The 22,747-nt window shown below is 40.8% G+C and overlaps 1 protein-coding gene across 1 annotated transcript; it reads left to right on the top strand.

Moving 5' to 3' along the window:
* The first annotated feature begins 1,386 nt into the window (after window positions 1-1,386).
* On the top strand, window positions 1,387-22,394 carry lamb3 (laminin subunit beta 3). The gene is made up of 23 exons (XM_054616776.1): window positions 1,387-1,460; window positions 1,551-1,599; window positions 3,218-3,372; window positions 7,618-7,732; window positions 8,490-8,563; window positions 8,704-8,895; window positions 9,529-9,592; window positions 9,671-9,861; window positions 10,541-10,661; window positions 11,191-11,379; window positions 11,498-11,653; window positions 12,772-12,965; window positions 13,105-13,201; window positions 15,332-15,707; window positions 15,875-16,032; window positions 17,053-17,264; window positions 17,547-17,753; window positions 17,886-18,030; window positions 18,219-18,411; window positions 18,764-18,905; window positions 18,993-19,169; window positions 19,559-19,715; window positions 20,326-22,394. Exons 2-23 carry the CDS (start codon window positions 1,575-1,577, stop codon window positions 20,463-20,465), a joined length of 3,480 nt encoding a protein of 1,159 aa, XP_054472751.1. The 5' UTR covers window positions 1,387-1,460; window positions 1,551-1,574; the 3' UTR covers window positions 20,466-22,394.
* The last annotated feature ends 353 nt before the right edge of the window (window positions 22,395-22,747 follow it).

Genomic DNA, 22,747 nt, shown 5'->3' with positions numbered 1-22,747 from the left:
TTGTCTGAAACTGTATGTGCACAGTAAGCCCTGAGGTTGTTTGTGTGAGTCAAGACAGAAGACACACCCTGTACTTGGACTTCGTCAGTGTGTCTGCGGAAAATAGAGAAAAAAATAAATGCGTGTACAGCTGGCCCTCGGGCTACTATTTCTTTAGATGGAGGTGATGATCAGCAGAGTAACCACACAGCCTGGTAAAGATAAAACACTGCCTACAGGGCATGTATTGTGTCTGGGGAGGGAGGTGTGGCCTTCTCTGTGTGACAGTGCCCCCCCACCCAAGAACCATTATCTGAATGGAAAAGACCACAAACCAGTGTCAGAGTTAGGACATACATTTTTATAAGAGACAAATAACAGAATCGTAACAGATCAACACTTCTACATCATGTCTTTGACATGGTCTGACTTTGTTGAGACATGCTAGTTTAAAATTCTGGCATTTAAAGAATTTCGCTCTATGTCTGTCAGCCGCAACTGAGCCAAACATCCACACAGCCTGATCACGTTCTGTAGTAAGCCTACACTCTGATACTAACACACTGCAAATATTGACAGTTCTGGCAGTGTGTACACAAAAAATACATGTACTTTGATATTTTGTATGAATGATACAAGATGATTGGTACTTAGCGTCATATCCTACCAGCCCATCCCCCCATTTCCATTGTGCATTGCATCATGGAACACAGCCTCCATCAACCCCACTCTCTTAAAATTAGCAAATGTATTTCTGATTTCTGAGAACTTCATTTAGTCAGTTTCAGTGTGCATCCATAGCACAATAATAAATCGGCTAGTCTCGGTGTGCATACTGTGTGGTATAGGCTACTTAATTTAGTCATGTTTCTAGTGAGAACATGCTAGCAATATCTAGCTGCTTGGACAAAGATGTGCTTTGAGCTTAACGCTAACATTAGCATGCTAAAATATTCACAAAGACAATGCTAACATGCTGATGTTTAGCAGGTATACTATTTACCATGTTCACCACCTTAGGTTACTGTGTTAGCATGCTAACATTGGGCAAATTAGCAGTTAACAAGAAGTACAACAGGGGCTGATGGGAATGTCATCAATTCTTCAGGTATTTGGTCATAAACCAAAATATTGGACATATTCAAATTTTGACCTGATGATGGTGTTACATGAAAAGTTAGAGAATCACCAAAGTTATTATCCTGTGGAATTTTTTTAAATCAATTGAGCTCAGCTTTATGTTCTTATTTGGTGTATTTGTGTTGACTATGTGTCTCCGTCTGCCTGCCTGCGTGTCTGTGTCTGTGTGTGTGTGTGTGTGTGTTGATTCATGGAGTGAAGGGAGTGGAGGGGAAGGGTGTGACTCTGACACACACTGTATCACACCGTCCAGGTGAGACGGTGTTTATAAAGCAGCAGCTTGGCAGCAACGGACAGTTTAACACAGCAGATAACAGAGCTGATAGAATACAGACTGCCAGGTGAGTCTCACATCAGGAAATACAGACTTTGATTGTGTTTGGTTGTTTCTGCTTGCTGATATTTTCTTTTCTTTTTCTCGTCTGTTCCAGACTTTTTAATAGAAGGGACACAACATGAGAATCCTTTTGCTTCTAGCTGGTAAGATTTCCTTATTTTTTTTCTTTTGCTTTGATATTTGAATTTTCTCTTAAGTGTCTCCTTTCTGTTTCAACTTGGTCCTGAAACTTTCACCGTAAACTTCCACTCCAGATGTTTACATTTATAGGGTTTCTACAGCATGCAGGTTTTTCATCCGACAAAACACTGCCGCGTCTGATTACACTGATCCCTTCATATATATTTATAGTTGATAGCTTGTAAATATCAGTCTTGAATTCACAGTCAATATACTGACTCAATTCATTGGAGTCTTGTGAGGCTTTGCGTAGGAATATAAATCTTTGTAGCATCTAAGGGATGGTCAGGTTTATGCAGAGGTTTAAAAACATATTTAGGCTCAGGTTAAGTTTAGAGATAGTTTGGTAAAAATGTGATGTGATTAAGATAAGCGTGATGTATATCTATATGGTTTCATTTAATATTTCACAAGTACATTTGGACAATATTCACTGTTATTTTTCTGTTTTATTTAATCTTTTGTGAAAATTGTTGGGATCTTGCAGGAGCGATTTGGTTATAAGCAAGTATAAAGATTAAATTATTTGAATTAATAAAATGATTAATACTAATACCCAGGCCAATGTGACTTTGACCATGTTGTTGTGTATTTTACGGACTGCCGAGTCCCTTACACTGCTGTGTAACATAACTGTATAGTGCTGTTCCCCACTGCTAAGCTTTGCTGTGTTTGGATCAGCCACGGTGACTAAATTTGGTTCGACCCTCAGGCTTCTGGGTGATAAAGAATAGATGTTTTGTTGATTTATTATATTATTGATTTTTGATCAGTATTGTGAAGGTAAAAAAAGTCTTATTTTGTGCATCTGTGTTGTGATAGTAGGTGGCTGATATAGTCAGTGCTCGGATTCAAACCTTAACTGTCCACTCAATGAATGTGGAAAAGTACTTTAACTATTGACATTTTGAGTGAACACCACTTTGAGGCTTAATCCATAGTTTAGTTATTGGTCCCTGATCTCAGGGTGGGGCCCCGTTATTGTAAATGTATAACCATATTGAAATTGACAATTTTATTAATATCAACAATTACATTTTTTGATACTTCCTAATAACCAAACCCACTCCTGCCAGATCCCAACAAAAGTCAATCCAAAAGCCAAATAGTGCTGTGACATTTCAAATTTCTCTTAAGGTTTAGGCCTTCATTAGCAGCTGCTTCTGGTACTAGCTAGCTGAACTTAATAAGTAAGAAGACAAAAGTAAATAAAGCAACTCTTTAATCCAGATTACACAACATTTTAAATGTGTGTTCTGTTCTGTTGTGTTTTAGGTTGACATAAACAATCTTTACAAAAAAGAAAATATTTTTTATATGATATATATAATAAGTATGTTCTTGTAATAAATACAAATTTTGTGTTGATCATAAAAAAATGTCTGCTTGCACGGAGGTTCAAGTGCTGTGTGCTGGAAATATTAGAGTTGAACTTCCCCGGTCCAGACCATCCTTATAATATTGGTTTCGGACTGTTTGTCATGATAAACTGGGATATTGATGTTTTGGTCATACACATGCTTTACGGTTCTTACAACACAGTGTAACGTTTCATGTCTTGTGCTGCCTTCTCCCACACAGCCATAGCTGCAGTATCCCAGGCCCAGACTGACTGCTCTCGGGGGGCTTGTTACCCGCCCAGCAATGACCTGCTGTTGGGCAGGGCTCAGCAGCTCCATGCCTCCTCAACCTGCGGCCTCTTCGGCTCCGAGGTCTACTGCACCCCGTACCAACAGGTAGGAGCACGGTCCTGTGTTCAAAGGACATTTCATCTCGTCTTGTGTCGCACTTTTTCTCTGAATTAGTTACAATCACTAGATTACCACTGTGATCAATTCTTAGTAATCAGTATTATTATTTTATTAGTATTATTAGTATCATCTTGATCAAGGCAGATTTTTTGGCAGAGGAGGCTATTGATCTAAAATATTGATTAGTGGCTCTGTAAAAGCCATACGAATCAAACCAGAGCACATGGACAGCCACTGTCTCAGCCAGCTGTGTCCTCTCTGGCCCCGCATGGGTGTCTACGTGAGGTTTGCTCTGTCGGGAGGTCAGCGGTGCAGGGGTTACGGTGAGCAGACCGACAGGATGGAGGCTGTGCTTTTTTTTTTTGCCAGACTGACCACTGTCCATTTGTGAAAGAGTCTGATTTCAGTGCCAAAGCATCATGTTGCAACTGTGCTCTTTGACCGACCGTCTGAAAAAGCACTCGCCAGCCCATCTGCTGGCTCAGCACAAACCGCCCATTACTGGATTCAAACGCGGATTTTGTAATAAGAGAGACATACAGTGAGCAAGAGCCAAGCCTGCAATGTTGCAATTAAATTTTTGCTCAGAGGGAGAAAAGCACCTCTAATGAGAGATAAAACCCTTTGTTTGCAATACAGGAATTGTTTTCTTTAATAAAGTTATCATGCTAAAGTTTGATGTTTAAATGTGGTATTGTTATAAAGAGATGTTCTGAAAGACATCTTATAGGTGCAGTATTGTCATTTGTAATATTGCAACTATATAAAGAATAGTGGAGGATAAAGTACAATATTTCCTTAGAAATGCAGTGGAGTAAGTCGATAAGTCAGTATAGTATATCATTAGTTCCAGCACCTCGAAATAATGACTAAGTGCAGTACTTCAGTAAAAGATACATCGTTCAGTGTTTTTCATTTGATCTTCACTAAGGTAACCTAAACCTGAAAGAAGGAGCAGCACAGAAAAACTAATGTGTAACCTTCGTACCTTACAGTGTTGAATCTGCCTCAGGGAATGGATAGCTCAGTTAGGTGTGGACTCTCTCATTGATCAATGTTTCCCTTCCCCCCATATTTGTTTTTAAATACCTGAGCCGCACCTCGTCCAGACAGAAAGGGGCAAGAACCCTCAGCCGTATCTCAGATCTGACACAAACAGACAAGCTTGCATGACTACCTCTAAAGACCAATAATGATGAAGCTGAAAGCCATCACTGTCATCATAGAAAACTAGTCAGATCTTGTAGTCTCTGCGTCACCTCACTGCTACAAGCCCCATGTTTTGTAATGAATAATGCCTAGTAATAATTTGGTGTGCTGGGGCATCATCTCTGAGACTGACTCATCAGGTCTTTATGTGATGATTCTTTTATACTAGTGCAGTGCCTGTTTGTGGAACGGGCCGGTTGCTTGGCTCCCGGTCCTGCTGCTTGCGGCGATGTCTTTGTTTCCAGGGACGTGAAGAAGAGTTCAGTATATCCAGCAGCAAAAATGAACCACAGTGAATGAGCCGCGCCATCTAAAGGTCAAAAGCAGAACACATGCAGTCCGCTGAGCCCTGAAGCCCCGCCCCCGCTACTGCACAGAGCGCTACCGCTTGTTTGAAGAGTACTGTAGAGATGACGGATTTTTGTAGACCACCTGACAGTTAGCATCTCACTGTTTCACTCAACAAAAACACAATGGCGTTTTTCCATTGGATTTTGGTTTATTACAGAAAACTCTACACTCTACACCACGGTCACATGTTCTAGTGAAGACGTTTAGTCATCTTATTCAGCCTCTTGTTAGCGACTGCCTTTTTTAAGACACCTAAAAGCTTTTGTGTCGTAGAGCTAAACGTTAAAATCTCTACAACAAACTTTATTTCAGGCATCTATAAACACGTTTACTTCAAGTCAGGAAGTGAGGAAATGCTGACTTGTTTTTTTAGGACTCATTCCTGCAGTTGTTTTTATTGGGGTTGCTATATCATTAGTATATTAATGGAAGGTATCCTATAAAAGGCATTAATTACAGATTTCATCAGGGGACCAAATTATTTTGGTGAATCGCTACACTAGAATTTGTAGAGAAAACTGGAAAATCATCCCTGAAATCTAAAATGTACTTATTCCAGCCAGAGGCCTGCTGGTTGATAGTCTGATGTAGCAGGTTGAAACACAAAAAATCTATGTATTCTATATGCTGTTAATGTCAGATACTGATAATATGACCATGCATTTAATGGTAACCGACACCAATGATGTCATCCCTGTTGCTTTTTCCCACACCAGTTAACATGAAATAGTGCTGTTAATGTTGATGTAACTGCAAATGCCAAATGTAACCTTGGTGCCAGTACAGACCCATCTTATCATCATGTCTACTGTAGACTTTAAACCAGAGCTAACAACCGCTCAGCTGGCAGCAAGCGGGTGTTTGCATGTGTGTTTGAGATGACAAACTGCAGTGCCAAAAGCCACAACAAAAAAACCCACATTGCCTTACTTTTAACCTACAAAGTTAAGAAGAACCTCCCTATCATGCTCAAGCGGGGTAACTGAGGTGAAGAGGTGGTAAATATGACTCGGGCAAACCTGAGTCTTCTAGGGGGTGAAGTCCTTATCACCTGGGATTAGATAAGATTCACTGGTCTGCGATGATAAAAGATTCACACACTTTAAGTTGAATACATTTAAATTGAAGAGAGCTAGTGAGTTCACTGAATGGTGCCCATAAAGGGAATATATGACAGTTATCATGTATAATGTAACTGGGGTCATTGGGACCTGGCTGCTATGGGTAGGGGGAGAAGGTGATGATAACTCAAAGATAAAGTTTATTTTTTAACCATTTCTTCAGAGCAAAGTGTGTTCCACTCATGTCTGCAGCATCCTGCGTCACATTCATGTAATAAAAGACAAACACTCCTAACACTTTAATATTTTAGGAAATGCTTTTGTTTCCCATCGATCGATCTGATATCAGTTTGCAAACTGTGAATCTGATTAGTTTAGCTTATTTTAGCATGAAGGATATATTGATAAGTGGTTTCATCCAAAAGAGAAAAAGACAGTTTTCATATTTACATATAGTAGCAAGGGATAATCCAGGCCAAACAACACAATATGAAGGTGTTATGTTTAGTAATATATGGAAAATCTACTTTCTAATTGTTATTTTTGTGTTGTCACAAATTGTTGTTGTAGTTTATAACTCCTAACAAGTAGTAGAAGCTGCCAGCTGAAATCTGAAAACCTCCCAGTTATCAGACCATGTTTTAATATTTCTCAAAAATCTCTCAAAAAGTTCAACTTTACTTTAACTGTCCCAGAACCATAAGGAGCAGTGCAGCATGGGGAGCAACTTGTAGTTCAGTTTCTCGCTCAAGCACACTTGGGCTAAGCTTTTGCAGTGTTATAAAGCCTTTCAGCCCGGACCTGTCCTCTTCCTTGTCCTCAGTGGAGAACAAATCTGAGCGACTTCTAGCGTAAATTTGCCTCCTTATGTGGGGAGCGAGTTGAGACACGAAGCTGGAGTGGAAAACATTAGTGAGGCCTTCATGTTGTAACAGTCAGCAACCCAGAGGGAACTTTTCCCTACAGGGAGAGCAGCCATGGTCTGTGTGCAGTGGCAGTCATGCCTGAGTACCCAGGAAGGCGGAGGGGTTCCTGCATACTGACTGGGGAAAGCTGTAACCGTCACAAAGCTCATAAGAGATGGAAAAAAACATTATCTGCTCTCTTTTATTTTATTCAATACATTGTAAATGCAGACTTCACAGGTGCCCTGACTGACCCAGGGTCAGTAGACAAATCATGACCTAAAACATACTTTTTTGGAAGAATTCTGATGATTATTTCTTTAAAGATGCATAAAACGTTTACAATTGCTGATTTATTGTGTTAACTGGAAGGTGTCTGAATTCATATTCCAAACTTGGGCAGCACATTGTTCCTTCCTCATCTGAAACCGGGGCAAAGTTTCCCCATGATGATGTTGATCTGAGGCTCATTGATTTCCTGCTGCGACCTGCTCAGTGACACAGCTTATCAAACTGGCACAGCAGGGAGGAGAAGGGACTATATTTGGAAGTTGGTCTTTGGTCCTGCAGCTTCAGGACAAACAGCAGTGACATGCACAGTGACACACATACACACATATAAACACCATATGCCACTATGTAACTCTGCAGGAAAGTCAATTGTTACTGATTTGTTTGCTTTTTGTTTGCTTTTTGTTTCTTAGAGGAGGATGAAGTGTTGTCCATGTGACTCCAGTAACCCAAACAGTAAGCTGGCCCACACTGTCCGGGACGTCCTGTCCACCTCTGGACCAGATAGATGGTGGCAGTCCAGGAAAGGTGGGCAACCAATGAAAGAAAGAGAATGCTTTTTATTTGCAGGAGTGAAATTGTATATTTCTAAGTATACCTTGTTTTGTAGATATGTATTTAGTTATCAGAGCCCTTTACATTTTTGTCTCTGTAAAGTCTGAGCCGTCCTCACCACTAGAGGAACCTGCTACTCTAAACTGGGCTGAACACTTCCTCTTGCAGCTATTCTGTCGGGGCCCACAACATTTGGTGGGCGGTAGAGATACGGGCAAACGGTTACATTTAAGTAGAAAATGAAAGTATCCCCCAGTGAAACAGAATATTTGAGGCTGGCTTAGAATGTAACGCGATACGAAGCTACAGAGGACTGCGCTCCACACACACCTGACTTGTTGCAAGTTACAGGTTTTTTTTATTTCATCTCTACTTTAAATTAAAAAATATATTTTTGGGGGGTCAATTACAAAGCTAGTAATTTTTATATCTAAATGTGCTCAAGAATTCATTCTTCAGTGACACAAAATATTAAAGTGATGTGGGAGACATCCCTGCTCCTCCAAAACATGTGGTGAGGAAATATGACCCTGATTACATTATATTTGGATTCATAATTGCAGGCAGTGATTGGAAAGGTTATGAGCTGAACATTTATTTTGGTCATTACAGATAGCTAGACAGCTAGACTCTAGCTGCAGGAAACAAAACAACATCAAATCCGTGTGAAAAATAATCTAATTTCAATTCATCTGTTATGTGAATGCCGTTCTGCTTGTCTGTCCTGTAGAGGTGAATCCAGTCACTCTCCAGTTGGACCTCAACAACCTGTACCAGCTTGACAACTTGGTGCTCAGCTTCAAGGTATGCCACAGTCTGCACATCACATGAACATCATCTGGTCACTTCTATCTTTTCTCTTTTGATGCATCTACTTTTGAAAAATCATTATTTTACAGTTAATGAAGCACATCAAACAGAGCATTTGTGTTTTCTTTGTGCAGGGTCCTCGTCCCAATGCCTTTGTCATAGAGAAGACACAGGATGACGGCCAGTCGTGGCAGCCCGCTCTCTACTTAGCTGTCAACTGTCAAAGAGAGTTTCCCGGCATCCCCACAACTACACCTCTAACCCTGGATGACACATACTGCTACACACTGCCCCCTACTGGAGCAGACCCATACCAAGATCACACAGTAAGGACTAACTGTCTGCTGTCAGAGAGCTACTGCTTTACGTCATCTTCAGTCGAGGATTACTGTTCTAAAGGTTTAATAAATAATATCTGCAGGACCAACACTATCACTGATAATACTATTAATAGTGGAAATCATTATTACTTCAATCAGCAGCTTATTTGCCTTCATATTTTCTTTCTGAGATGTCTTCAGTACAAGAGGACGTTGTTTTTTGCTGATAGTGGTATACATGTCATTGTAGAACCTACAGTTCATTTTTTCGTTTTTAGCTTTGTCATCAAATCTTGCATTTTTGTAGGATGCTTCATGTGTCATTTTGACCTAAAATATACTGAATTATTTTCATCTGATTTTTATCTACAACCTGAGTAAAAAATAAAAATCAGTTTTGTAACTTAATAACTGTAATTGCTCTATATTTAATTCATGATGAATGTAATTTATTACTTTGAAGACACGGACATAATATATATAATACAGATAAGGACAAACACATCACACATGACAGTTTGAATCTCTGATAGAGAATGTATAAACAAATAGGTTTGCGAAATAAGAGCAAAACATTCTATGATGGAGAAAACAGTGATTTATATACACTATAACGTTGTGTACATTTCTCCTCTCCAGATCCAATTCAGTCCTCTGCATCAGTATGCTTATGTCCCAGCTTCCAAAACCCAAAAAATAGAAGGTAAGTGTCTGTCCGACGTTAATGACTAGACCCGTTTAAAGGTTGTGGCCTGCTGAGTGACAGCTGTTTAACCCACAGATGTGTCCGCGTTAACGGGGCTGAGGGTGAGGTTCACAGAGCTGGGAGAAGTGCCACGTCCTCCAGGCAGAGCTCTCAGTAGGTTTTACGCCCTGAAGGAGATGAGGGTGATGGGCAGCTGTATGTGCCACGGACACGCCAACCGATGCATGCCCAACGCTGACAACAGCCTGCTGCCAGACAGCATACAGGTATGTGTGCAGGTGTTGGGGGTGGGCAGTTGTGGAGTAGTTGGTAGACACATGTTTTGCTTTATACAGCTAGTAGTTTCCTGATGTTTTCAGTTAATTCCCTTAACTAGGCTAAACACATCCTGGACCTACAGTGTCTCTGTACTGGACACTCGGATATGAGACAGATATTTGTCTTAGTATTGGAGTCTTATTAGACAGCAAGCAAGAGGACTTTCCAAAATGTCAGTTGCCAGTTGTTATAATGATGGATCAAGAAAACACTGTCCACAAATATATTTGTCTATCTATTGATCTATTATCTATACAGTTCAAAGGCTGCCTGCAACACAAATGCAATAAGCAGCTAACTCAGCCCTTGCGGCATCCACAAATTCAGAATAAAAATAAATAAATTTAGCAGAGAACCTTCACCAATGGTTGCATTACAGAGGGTACGTACAAAGACATGCAGGTTAGTTCCACTGGCTCTAGGTGTGCATGTGAATGTGAATGGTTGTCCGTCTCATGAAACATATTTGTTTACTGTTTTGAACCAAATTTCCTTCCAACTTTACCTGAAAAGGCTTACTGGGATAGCTCAGTGACATGGTAACCAAATCTGATCCCAGCCTGAGTCAATCAGCTGACCTTTGATCAAACATCTCTTCATGAGCCTTTGTGCTGTGTCTCTGTGCAGGTTCACCCTCAGTGTGACTGCCAGCACAACACAGCAGGTGTGAACTGTGAGCGCTGTGCTGACCTCTACAATGATCTGCCCTGGAGACCTGCGGAGGAGGGCAACACCTACACCTGCACACGTAAGACTTCAACCACACCCGTTACAGTTTCTCTAGACAAGGGTGATCAGCATTATAATGTCATGGTGCAACACAGACTGTAGAAAAAACATGGAGGTAGCACCTGTTAGACAAAATATCCAATGCCTCTCAAATTTGCCACAAAGAAATGGAAGTTTTGACCCATCGTCAAAATAAATATCATAAGTGGTCTAGCATAGATGGTCTGGCAACACTTTCTTTTTTATAAGACACCTGTGCACACACCTTCAATGAAATAAGGTAGTCAAATATTTAAGAAATGCAGATCTCCCTGACTGTTTTGGAGCCTCCATCGTGGCAGAGCTGGACAACAAATAGGCCAAAATATATTCTACATTCTAATGTATTAGTAAAAAATATATAATGAAAGCAATGTTTGCTTATTTTTTATATGTGAAGTGTCTTTTGGATAAATAACGGAAAGTCCCTTTAAGTCAAATGTATGAATTGATTTGAATCATGAACCAATTCAGTGTGCTGTAAACTAACCCGACTGCCCTCTCCTCAGGCTGCGAGTGTAACAACCACGCCCAGCGCTGCCGTTTTGACCAGGCGGTGTACGAGGCCAGCGGGCGGAGGAGTGGAGGTTTGTGTGAGGGCTGCATGCACCACACCACAGGGCCAAAGTGTGACCAGTGTGCCCCGGGCTACCAGCCAAACCCCCGCAGCCGAATGGACCGCCCCGACGCATGCATAAGTAAGTGGATCATGTGGGAAATGACAAGCCCTCTGACCTCGGCAAGGTGGAACTTCAAAAATGGGCAACATATTTTGATGTAGATACAATCTGTGACGGGTGTTTGTGTCGGTGCCAGGCTGTATCTGCAGCGCTGAGGGGACGGTGAATGGGGGCCGGTGTGACGACAGAACAGGCTCCTGTGTGTGTAAAGTGAACGTTGAAGGCCCCCGCTGTGACCGCTGTAAGAGGGGCTACTACGACCTGAGCCCCGCCAACCCTCTGGGCTGCTCCAGTAAGTCATCTAACACCTTCATCACGTCTCACTTTGCAACACCACAGTATTACAGTTCACCACATGCTCCTAGATGTTTAAATCAAACACCAGTATCCCAGGATTATGTAGGTCACTGATCCTTCAATGGTTAACGGGTTTGTGGTTGAGAACATTTTCATATTTAAGTTTGATCTGTATGTGCTTTTGAAGATAGAACCTGATAGTATTTGTTGAGTCAAATCTGTCAAATCTGATATTTTAAGAGAATTTCATTACTTTTGTGTGTAGCAGTTAGGGGGAGTATTGGGTTATCTCTGTGTTCTTTAGGGTATAGTCACCTAAAAAGGATACATTGTGTTTTCATTTTTCAGAGTCTGCTATGTTGCACCCAAATGAAGTGTCTCTAAACTTGCATTCTCTCTACTGTCCATCAGGGGGCGACTCCTCTGGTTGTATAGAAGTCTATGAGAAAATGACTCTACTTCTCTCTTGATTTATTCCCTCAGTAAACATTGTAAACATGAGTGTATGCTCTCAATCTCTAGTTTCAAGTCTTCTTCAATACAGCATGATGTTCATTTAGTAAATTATCTAAACCATTTGGATTTAAAGTAGGGTATGCTTTAGGGCGGGGCTACCCTGTGATTGACAGGTCACTACCACAGCATGGTCTGGTCTGGGAGTTTAAAAGTTTAGTGACAAAAAAATATTATTTTTCAGTATTCAGTTCAACTTAGCTCTACCCCCTCTTGTCACTTCTGGTTGCAAAAAGCCAAGATGGCGTTGGCCACAAACTAAGATGGCAAAGGCCAAAATGCAGAAATTCATGTTTCTACAGTAGCCCAGAACGGACAAATCGAACACTGCCTCTAAGTCAGGCCAGTCAGGTATTAGCGTTGGCCACCGTAGCTCTCCTACACTCTTGGCCTACGGGAGAAGTTTGAGATGGTTGCAATCTGTATCTTCACCACTAGAGGCTACCAGATCCTACACACTGGCCCTTTAATTCCGTACTGAAACCTTCTGTACACTACCTCTGTTACTGCCACTGACAACATAGTTATCTATACTTGTGTGGAATCTGAAGTGTGTGTCCAGTCCATCTTCCTAACTCTGATGTTACCCCTGCTTTCCAGAGTGCTCCTGTTCTCCAGACGGGTCCCTGTCAGATGTTTGTGACCCAATGACCGGCCAGTGTCCCTGTCGCCCCCACTTCCACGGCCTGACCTGTGAAATATGTTCAAAAGGCTACTGGAAACCGTCCGTGACAGGCCGCTGCCAACCCTGCAGCTGTGACCCCACCAGGTCATACAGTGATACCTGTGACCAGGTAGGACCTGTACCCAGAAAGAGAATATTTCACTCAAGTACAAGTCAAATCCCTTAGAATGAATTCATTTGAATATTTAAAATAGAAGTAGGTAAAAATGTACTTAGATGAGAGTAAACCATTGCTTCCTTGTTTCCAGGTGACAGGTCAGTGTCAGTGCAGACCAGGCTTTGGAGGCCTGACATGTACCGAGTGCCCAGAGAAGGCATACGGAGACCCGCTCATAGGCTGCCGATGTGAGTCAGCTCTCTCTGATTACTCCATTTATTGTTGGATTAGTGGGATATAATACCTTTACCTCCGTTGGAGGTTGTAGTTTAGTTTTCTGTCTCAATCATGGCTAAACAAAGTTGACCTTGTTTCCTTTTTTTACATTTTATGAATTCACATTTTGGTAAGTACAATTGAACCCGGATTTTAAATTCCTCGGGTTCACACACAAATCCTATGTGTATCATAGACTGTCGATGTCTCCTTACACATTTTTGTACCAGATTGCAGTCACAGGTTAATCCTTTATATCAATCCCTAATACCTTCATTATAACATGACCCAAGTCTGCTGCATGGTGGCTTCATTCAACTCTAAAGTGGGTCTCTTTATAAGTACTCTACTTGAGTAATTGTACATTCAGTTTAGCAATTAATGAATTACATAAAAATGTATCTGACATTGTTATTACTAAGATAACAGGTTTTGAGGAATATGAATGGTTATTGTGTAAAACAATGTGTGGTGAGTGTCTCGTGCCTCCTACTTGTTGTTATGACATTGTTTGAATGAAGGTGTAGCAGACACCATATTACATTTTCAGTACACTATTATTCTGGCCAAAATAATTCACGATATCACTTTCTATAGATATCTCCAAAATAGTGCTTTAGTTTTCAGTCAAATTCATCTTTATTGTGCATTCCCCTTTATCAAATGAATTACACTTAAAATAGCGGTGTATGGAGAGAGTGATTTAAGAAGCGCTTAATTATTTACACAATATCTGTATTATTGACATCAATATCTAATTTCTTGCTTTTTTACGATTATTTTTAGGCTTTTCTTGCCTTTAATAGAACAACTGAATATTGACAGGAAAGGGGCAGAGAGAAAGAGAGGCAAATTTCAGAACTGACCTATAGGATGGACAAACATATTATCCGTCATATGTGCGTTGCGCCATGGTTACTCCTCAACTTGCACATTAAGTCTGTTTGAGTTAGTCAGCTTTTTTCTTACTTTTTCCATTATAGTTTCAAAATAATCTACACTGCCCTTCTAAAGTGCAATGTTTAATTCAATTCAATTCAATTCAGTTTATTTTGTATAGCCCAGAATCACAAATTACAAATTTGCCTCAGAGGGCTTTACAATCTGTACACATGCGACATCCTCTGTCCTTCCCTCACATTGGCACAGGAAAAACTCCCCTAAAAAAAACCTTTAACAGGGAGAAAAAAGGAAGAAACCTATGGGAGAACGACAGAGGAGGGATCCTTCTCCCAGGATGGACAGAATGCAATAGATGTCATGTGTACAGAATGAACAGCATAACAGAGATACAACACATTCAATGTATATGACATAAATGATTCATATAATAAGACTACTTATAATAACAGCAGCAATTATTATAGTAGAATTATAATTATGAAAATAGGGATAGTAATGTGATTAATAATAATAATCGAAGTAGCAGTGGGTGTCAGTCGGCTCACAGCAGGAGGCACGACTACGTTCCAGGTACCACAACGATTCATGGAAACCTGCAGAGCGAGAGAGCAAAAAAGGGCTTCAGGGTGGAAGTAAAGCTAAAATGCTTAATGGTACAGGTAATAGTAATAGTAATGTGACTAGTAATAATAATGGTGGTAGCAGTCGGTGTCAGCAGGGCCGTAGCAGGATGCATGACCACGGTCCAGGTACAGCCATGATTTATAGAAGCCTGCGAAGCGAGAAAGCACAAAGACTCCAGGGTAGAAGCAAGTCAATAAGCGTAATAGTACAGGCAATAATAATAGTAATGTGACTAATAATGATAGTGGTAGTAGTAGTGGGTGTCAGCAGGGCCTCAGTAGGTGGCACGATGACAGTCCAAATATAACCCCGATTCCTGGGAACCTGCGAGGCGAGAAAGCACAAGAACTCCAGGGAAGAAGCAAAATCAGTTTAGAATCTTATTTGTCAAAACAAGAACATATACATTTTCTACAATTCTATAACCTCATACTAATTATTCATGACTGAGGAACTTGGGTGCAGCAGTGAAACAACTTTATAAAAATCTATTTTGAAATGTGTATTCGTGTCTGAGCTTCCAATGCGCGATCAAACATGTGCTCCTTTTCTCCTGATCTCCTCTTCTCCCGCAGTGTGCCGCTGTGACTCTACAGGAACACTTCCACAAGTCTGCGACAAGAAGACGGGAGCCTGTCTGTGTCGGCCCGGGGTCACCGGAACTCGCTGTGACTCCTGCAGTCGAGGACATTGTGACTCCTTCCCTGGCTGCGAGACATGTCCCTCCTGCTTCTTCACCCTGGACGCCCAGAGACAGACCCTGAGCTTTTCTCTGGAGAGACTCTCCCTTAGATTACCTTCTCGTCCTGTGGGTGATGGTGATCTTGGAAACTTCGAACCTCGCATCCGCATGCTGGAGGCTAGCCTGACCCTGATCCAGAACTCCATCTCCCTTCCACCCGGTGTTGCCATACAGATTGACAATGCTCTGTCCCAACTGGACAATCTCAGGTGAGGGGCTAAGATTAAAAACACAATAAGCTCTTCATAAGCCACCTATCAATGTTGTGGAAATGTGATATTCATGAATGTAATTTCTTCTCCCTATACTTATTCTTGAATGGAAACTGGCTAACTTAGATTTTTTTTTTCTCTCACTGATGCATAATTGAACACAGGGAACAGGTGGACAAGGTTAAAGATGACCTTTCACCCCTGAAGAGAGTTCCTGGTCTAGACTCAGAGCTGGACAAACTGCAGGATCTGCTGGACAGCCTCACTCTGAACTACAAAGCCAAGAAAGATGCAATAGATAATGACGGTCAAAACAATACAGGTCAGAGAGAAAAACACACCAATCACTGCCACACACTACACTTTTAGTTGCATCTGTTACTTTGGTGCATCACCCTAAAGAAGAAAAAAAAATTCTAATAAGACTTCAAATCTTGCTAGCACACTTAACACATGTTTGTCTTTTTGAAGGGGGAGATAGCAGGTAACAGTAGAAGACACATTGAAGTGGTGTCCATCACTTGACAGAAGGGAACCTTATGATTAATCTTTGATGCTTCTCAGCAGTGTTTGTCAAATTGATAGTTTAGAGTGTAAAAGGGCTTAGAACATTATGATTGAAGTATGATGACATTCCAATGCTTTAAATATGTCTCATACTTGTTGCAGCACTTTGGGGTTTATACCATTTGTTAAACAGATTTGGGGCTATTTTACAATTTTGACCTCTGAAGAATTTATACAAAATTATCGAAATGCCTCCAAAATAACACATCAAAACATCAAGACCTTGAGGAACACCAAAGAAAAAACTCCAAACTGTGATTTGGTATAAAAAACTTTTGACATTTGGAGATTTCTGTAAGAAGTGCATTTTTTGGCTAACACTTCTGTTATTGAAACTGCTCAGAAACCCCCTTATTGTCAATATTGTTAGGAAGGCCTTTCATCCTCTGAATACTCTAGGTGTTTAGTTTGTAGTTGCAAAGTTTCATGAGGCTGTGGTTATCCTAGACGTCACAACAGGTAATTTTATACAGAATAACATCATCACACATAAATACAAATGAGCTCAGCTTTTCCGTCAAATCAAGTTTATGCAGTTCCAAGATTGTTTATTGGTACGAAGTAGAGATATTAAAATACAACATTTTTTTAAAAAACACAGCCATAAATAACATATTTATTCTGCATGCAATAACTGCATGCTTTTTGCACCAGACTGCATGTCATTATCATAAAGTGGACAGGTCTGTAAAGCTCAGATCTTGACTGTGTTTCTCAAAGAGACATTCTGAAATGGTGTCATGATAAAATATACTCATGTTTCTGTCTCTTTCAGGATCGTTTACTGCCATCAAGAACGCCTACAATAACTCCACAGATGCAGCTAAGAAAGTGGATGCCAGCGGGAAGCCGCTGAAGGAGTCAGCTGATATCAGAGGAGAGACTATGGACCTCCAAAACAAAATACAGCCAGGCAACACCAGAGACCTGGACAAACTGAACCAGAGCATGGCCTCCCGACCCGACCTCACTCCTGTTGCCAAACAGGTAACAGCAAGGCCTCAGTTCTTCGACATGATGCTGCCACATCACATTTAGAAGGATGCTAGATTATAACATCAAATGTTGCAGAATGAAATTTCAGCTTTTAAATGTGTTTGAGACACAAACATCTCCTTGATGTACAGAAGTTGTTGGGATAGGATATCTAGATACAATTTCAAATGTTTTAAACTTGTATCAACCCCTGATATTTAATGGTTATTTTGTTAAAGGGGAACCTAGCTCATAAATGTCCTCTTTAGATATCCTTCTGTGACTTTTCTCCAGGTCTGTGGCAGTGTTCGCTCAGAGCCCTGCACCCCTCTGCAGTGTGCGGGTGGAGATCTCTGTCCACCAGACGGAACCCCACCTTGTGAGAAGGGTGGGGTGTGCGTGGGCGCCCTGCCTCTGAGTAAGAGGGCTGACGCTGATGCTAAGGATGTGAAAGACAGACTGGACAAGCTCACTGGGAAGTTAACAGATGCTGCGGAGAAGGTACACACACACACACTCTCTGAAAACTTTTGACACCTGTTTTAGATGTTTTCAGAATAGTACAGGTTATTCTCAGACTATAAAAACAGTATAGAGATTCTGAAACTTTACTTTTACTTAAATTCCTTACAGCTCCAGGAATCACAGGAGACAACCAACCAGGTGAGAAAGTCTGCAGAGAAGCTGTCCAATAAGATGAAGCAGGCCAGAGACGACCTAGAAGACGACTTGAAAGAGACGCGTGACGTTGTGAAGGCGCTCAAAGATTTCCTGTCAGGTAAAGATAGTTTTAATGCAGATGGTAGCTGGATGAGTGGCAGATGAGAGTTATCTACTGATAAATAGAGGGAAGGTTCACTTGGTTTCAGAAAAAAATGGCAGATTTTGAATGAATTCATGAGAAGGTGACGTCATGACGTCGTTCCTTTGCAATTTGGCCTCCAACTTTTCCGTTTCTGTTCACAGACCCGTCTTCCAACCTGACCTACATACAGGAGGTGAGCGACTGGATCCTGAAAGCCAAACTGCCTCTGAGGGAGAAGTTGAATGAGCTGAACAATCTGGCCGCCAGTCTACCAGACAGCGAGTCCGTGTTGAAGGAGGCCAAGCCGCAGCTGGACACAGCCAGGAAACTGCTGCAGGAGGCCCAAGATGCCAGGTGGGCCTTCACACAAAACACAAAACACAAAACTACTTGTTTTTGTAAATCCCATAACAAATAGTAAAAATATTCTCAAGGAATATATATATATATATATATATATATATATATATATATATATATATATATATATATTTTAAAGAAACAATAACTTTTTCACTACACTCACTTATATAATAATATAACTTGCACTTTTTAATCAGGAATAGACTTTGACATTGTGGTCTTTCTGGAGGTGTATGGGTTGCTCTATCAGATAATGAGTCTGACTGCTCTGTTATGTCTCTGTAGTGATGATAAAGGTTAAAATGATGTTAAAGATGTTTTTCCTCTGGCTGCACATCCGCAGGGATACAGCACTGGGAGTGAAGGCCGACGTGGACGGGTTGCTGGAAGGCTTCGACATGGTGAATGACTCCCTCTCTGACCTGGAGGACAAACTGCAGAACAGCGAGGCTCTCATAGACAACATTAACAACGACATTGTCAAGGTAGGAAGCATGGATACATCAGACGATGGTTCCTATTAAAGCTGCTTGCCAAGCATTACTGAGCTGTTGTGGTTTTTCCTCATGCAGGCCAAAGACCAGCTGAGCCCAGCTGAGAAGGCTCTGGATGATGTATCACTACTGATGAAGCCAATGAAGCCTCAGCTGGACGAGCTCAAAGAACTTCTGCAGAATGGAGGCCAGTGGGCCCAGGATGCTCAGGATAATGCAGACAAAGCTGAGGATGAAGCAGCTGCTGCAGACAAGGTGGGAGTCCTGCTGTTCTAGATTGATATATGAACATTTTGTTTGCCAAGGAGCCAGTTTAGAATAACAACGTGGGGTAAGGGCTTAGATAATAGCTATTGGTATTCTTCAGTGACTTGTACTGCAACGTTAAGCTACGAGAACTAGAAAATGAATATCAATGTACTATAATGACTAAAAATAGCTGAAATGTTAAAGTGGTGAGTTATGTTTATAATTAAATATCATGAAAGTAAGTCATATCATTTTTGTAGCGCGTGTCATTGCAAATATCTGCAAGGTTAAGTAACTAAAAGTGTCCTGAAAAAATATTTGTTGAAACTTGTGGGACTCTAATACAGTTTATTGGTAAAGGTAGAGAGTTTAAACGTGTGTATGTGTGTTTGTAGGACCTGTTGTCCCTGGTGAAGCAGCTGGATCGTCTTAAAGACGTGGCTCCAGCCAGTGGGTCAGGTGGAGAGGCGGTGGGGGATCGACTGGAGAAGCTGCAGAAGGATGCTAGAGCTCTGGGCAACACCACTGACAGCATGATGAAGGCTCTGGAAGGTAGTAAAGCAAAAGCACACTAGAGGAATGTCATTCACTGTCTAATGAGACAGCTTCTTAAATAAGTCTTCTTTTCCTCTGAGGAAGGAGGATTTTCAGACTACATTCCCCTTTAAATCTGCCTCAGAGGTTATATATAGGTTATTTAAGGGGACAATCCTATGAAACAGTAATCTGAGTATACAGGTAGTTCACTTGCAGAAACATTACCCTAAATTATAGCTTTAAATGTTTTTGTTCAGTCTTTTCGCTGGGCTGTGTTTGGTTTTGGATGTTTCTAACATGGCGGCCGGGTCACAAACTTTCAAATTTTACACTGTGAAATGTATTTCTGAAAACACTTGAGGCGAAATAGGCAAAGCATTAACTTAATTCTGATTTTCATAATTTTGATATTTGATCAGCGCTGCTGAGTTTGACAGTTTGATTAAAGCAGCGGCTCCGATTGGTTGTTTTTCTTCGGGCAAGGTGGAATCTTACAGATGCTATTAGGAGAAAAAACACAGAAGAGTTGACCTTTGTGTTCACCAGTTGGAGCTCTGGTCCTGTGATAATCTGCCGTGTCTTTATTAGATCCCGGCTCACTCCCTGTTTTCTGATCTTTTCACAGGGAAGGCAGATTCCCTACGGGGGCTGCAGGAAGAGATCCGTCAGAAGTCAACAAAGCTTGAAGGACTTGATGCTACGCTTAAAGACCTTTTAGAAACACTTCTAGAGGAAGCCCATCGGCATCGCACCTGCTCGTTTTAAGTCATCGAGCCGCCGTCTCCGTGCAGAGCAGCATCTGCTGCTGCTGTCACTGCAACACTTAATACCAGCCTCCCACACCATTCACTCCTTCTACTGGGAGAAAAACTCGACTTACGTTACTAAAGGGGGAATTCCGTCCTCTTCCCTGGCAGTTGTCAAAGAATTGTGGGAAATTTAGGAAGATATTATCTGGGGTTGAATGAGCTACAGCGGCTCAGAGAGACTTAAAGCACTACTCTCAGCCCAATCTCCAGGAAAAAAGGTTGCCATTGTATGTTCTTAATACAAGCACGGATAGGTTGAATTTCGATGTTTTTTTTGTTTTGGCATTTGGTCAAAGCAAATGGCATAGTATATGGAGCCAGTCATGATAGTTTCGTGGTATAATATATAGAGCATATCAAGGGGACAAAGTCTGTTAAGGGTGCGTGGGAGGGGTGGTGGATGAACAAACACATGACTCTCACCAAGGAGACTGATGTTCTGTCCTGTGTGAAACCAAAAGTAAACGTTGACTTTCGCTTGTAATGTAACATATAAAAGTACAATAAAGTTAGTTGTTATTTATTTAAGCTAGTTACATTAATACGTAGCGCTGTAATGTTATTTTTACACCAACCATGATATTTTTTCCAGCCTTAACTAAGTAGTTTTGTTGCCTAAACCTAACCAATGTTTCACAACGTAACCAGGTGGCATTGTGCTTTTCTTCGAGCGTGAGACAAGGCTGACATGGAACATATGAAACCTATTTTTGGTTCAGAAACATCGACATTCAACATATCCGGTGATTTGCAGAAACGTACAATGCCGACATATTTTCTGGCAACTGTGTTGTTTCTCATCATCATAAAGTAACTCCTGGAATATATTGAAAATTAGATGTGTGTGTGTGGGGGGGAAATCCACAATGTGTGTAAATACCTTTTCAAAGTACCAATATTATCACATTACATATATATATATTTGACATGTGACATAGTGAGTTTTCATCATGAAGCATTTTAGAAAAGACCACAGCTTCTGACTTTCTGACAGCAAAGAGCCAACACAAACTTTTATTTGTCAGAAGCAAAACACTCCACTGCATTGCACCACAATTATTGCATTTACACAACTGACAAAGGTTGATATTACATTATTTATTTTCTGTTTTCTATCGGTTGTTTGTGCAGAATCCACAGTATTTTAATAAAAGCCTGTTAATACTTTGTAAGCTTCATTTGAGATCCATTCAACACAAGAAGAATTAAGATTTCTAACTCCATACTATAATACAAAAACAAACAATATATGTCACTACAATTGTGAATTCAGAATCCTCCATGGCATCATTAGTGTTGACAGCATCCTTACACCAGCGTGTGGCACTTGATGAGCAGCTTATGTATAGGTCACAGAAAACACTGGGCTCCATGACTCCAAAGTAAAGTTTAATCTCATGAATAAAAACAACCACCCTTCATCTCTGTGTAAAGTGGAAATTGGATGTATAATCCATCATTGTATTCCAGTATAAATGGAAAAATAATAAAACGTGTCCAGAATTCTTCAGGTTCTACAGTCCAAACACTACAGTTAAAGGTACATTCCCTGATTTGGTTATGGTGTCCAACTGTGAATAAGAACATTCAGTATCTTAAAGAAGACAGATCATAGAAATGACACGACTCTGAAGTTTCAGAGTCTAAAAAAGCTTATTAGCTTTATAAAATGTGTCTGTCAGAAAGCCACAGCAGACATGAAAATGCTGAGAAGCAGATGTGTCAACACCTTCATATCCAGAGGGATGCCGTCTGCTCCGTCAACTCAAGACAAACTAAAAAAAGATAGATTGTTGTCAGTTACATGCAGGCCTGAGTCAGCACTTTTTATAGACAACATCTAAATTCTGACAGAAAGAGATGATGCTTCATCTGCATGAAGTTCGTCTTAGGCTAGCCAGTCAATCACATGACAGAACACACTCCAGACTGTAGCGGCTGGTCCTTCCTCTGGGACACAGCAGCCATGCTGCAACACATCACACACAACCAGGATTATTGACACACACACAGAAACATGCAAAATACAACTGTCAAAATATCTCAACATATAAACAGTCTTAAAAATTATATATTAATTATTATTAATTATATATTAAAGGCAGTTCATACTCTGACACAGATAGAGTAATAATCACTTGTGGGCTACCTGAAGGCTCCATTCCTAGGCCCTCTAATTTACATAAATGATCTCCAAAATGCAACTGATAAAATATTGCCAATACCTTTTGCAGATAA

The sequence above is a fragment of the Anoplopoma fimbria genome, chromosome 17 (genome assembly GCF_027596085.1).
Source record: "Anoplopoma fimbria isolate UVic2021 breed Golden Eagle Sablefish chromosome 17, Afim_UVic_2022, whole genome shotgun sequence".
NCBI classification, from domain to species: Eukaryota; Metazoa; Chordata; class Actinopteri; order Perciformes; family Anoplopomatidae; genus Anoplopoma; species Anoplopoma fimbria.
Note: the sequence above shows the minus strand (reverse complement) of the source record. Positions and strands in the feature narration are given on the sequence as shown.

What these genes read in the sequence shown, in the direction of transcription:
- lamb3 (XM_054616776.1), top strand. Translation starts at nt 1,575, where the DNA reads ATGAGAATCCTTTTGCTTCTAGCTG. An exon ending in AATCCTTTTGCTTCTAGCTG is followed by an intron (nt 1,600 to 3,217) that starts GTAAGATTTCCT and finishes TCTCCCACACAG; the next exon opens with CCATAGCTGCAGTATCCCAG. An exon ending in ACAGTGATACCTGTGACCAG is followed by an intron (nt 12,966 to 13,104) that starts GTAGGACCTGTA and finishes CCTTGTTTCCAG; the next exon opens with GTGACAGGTCAGTGTCAGTG.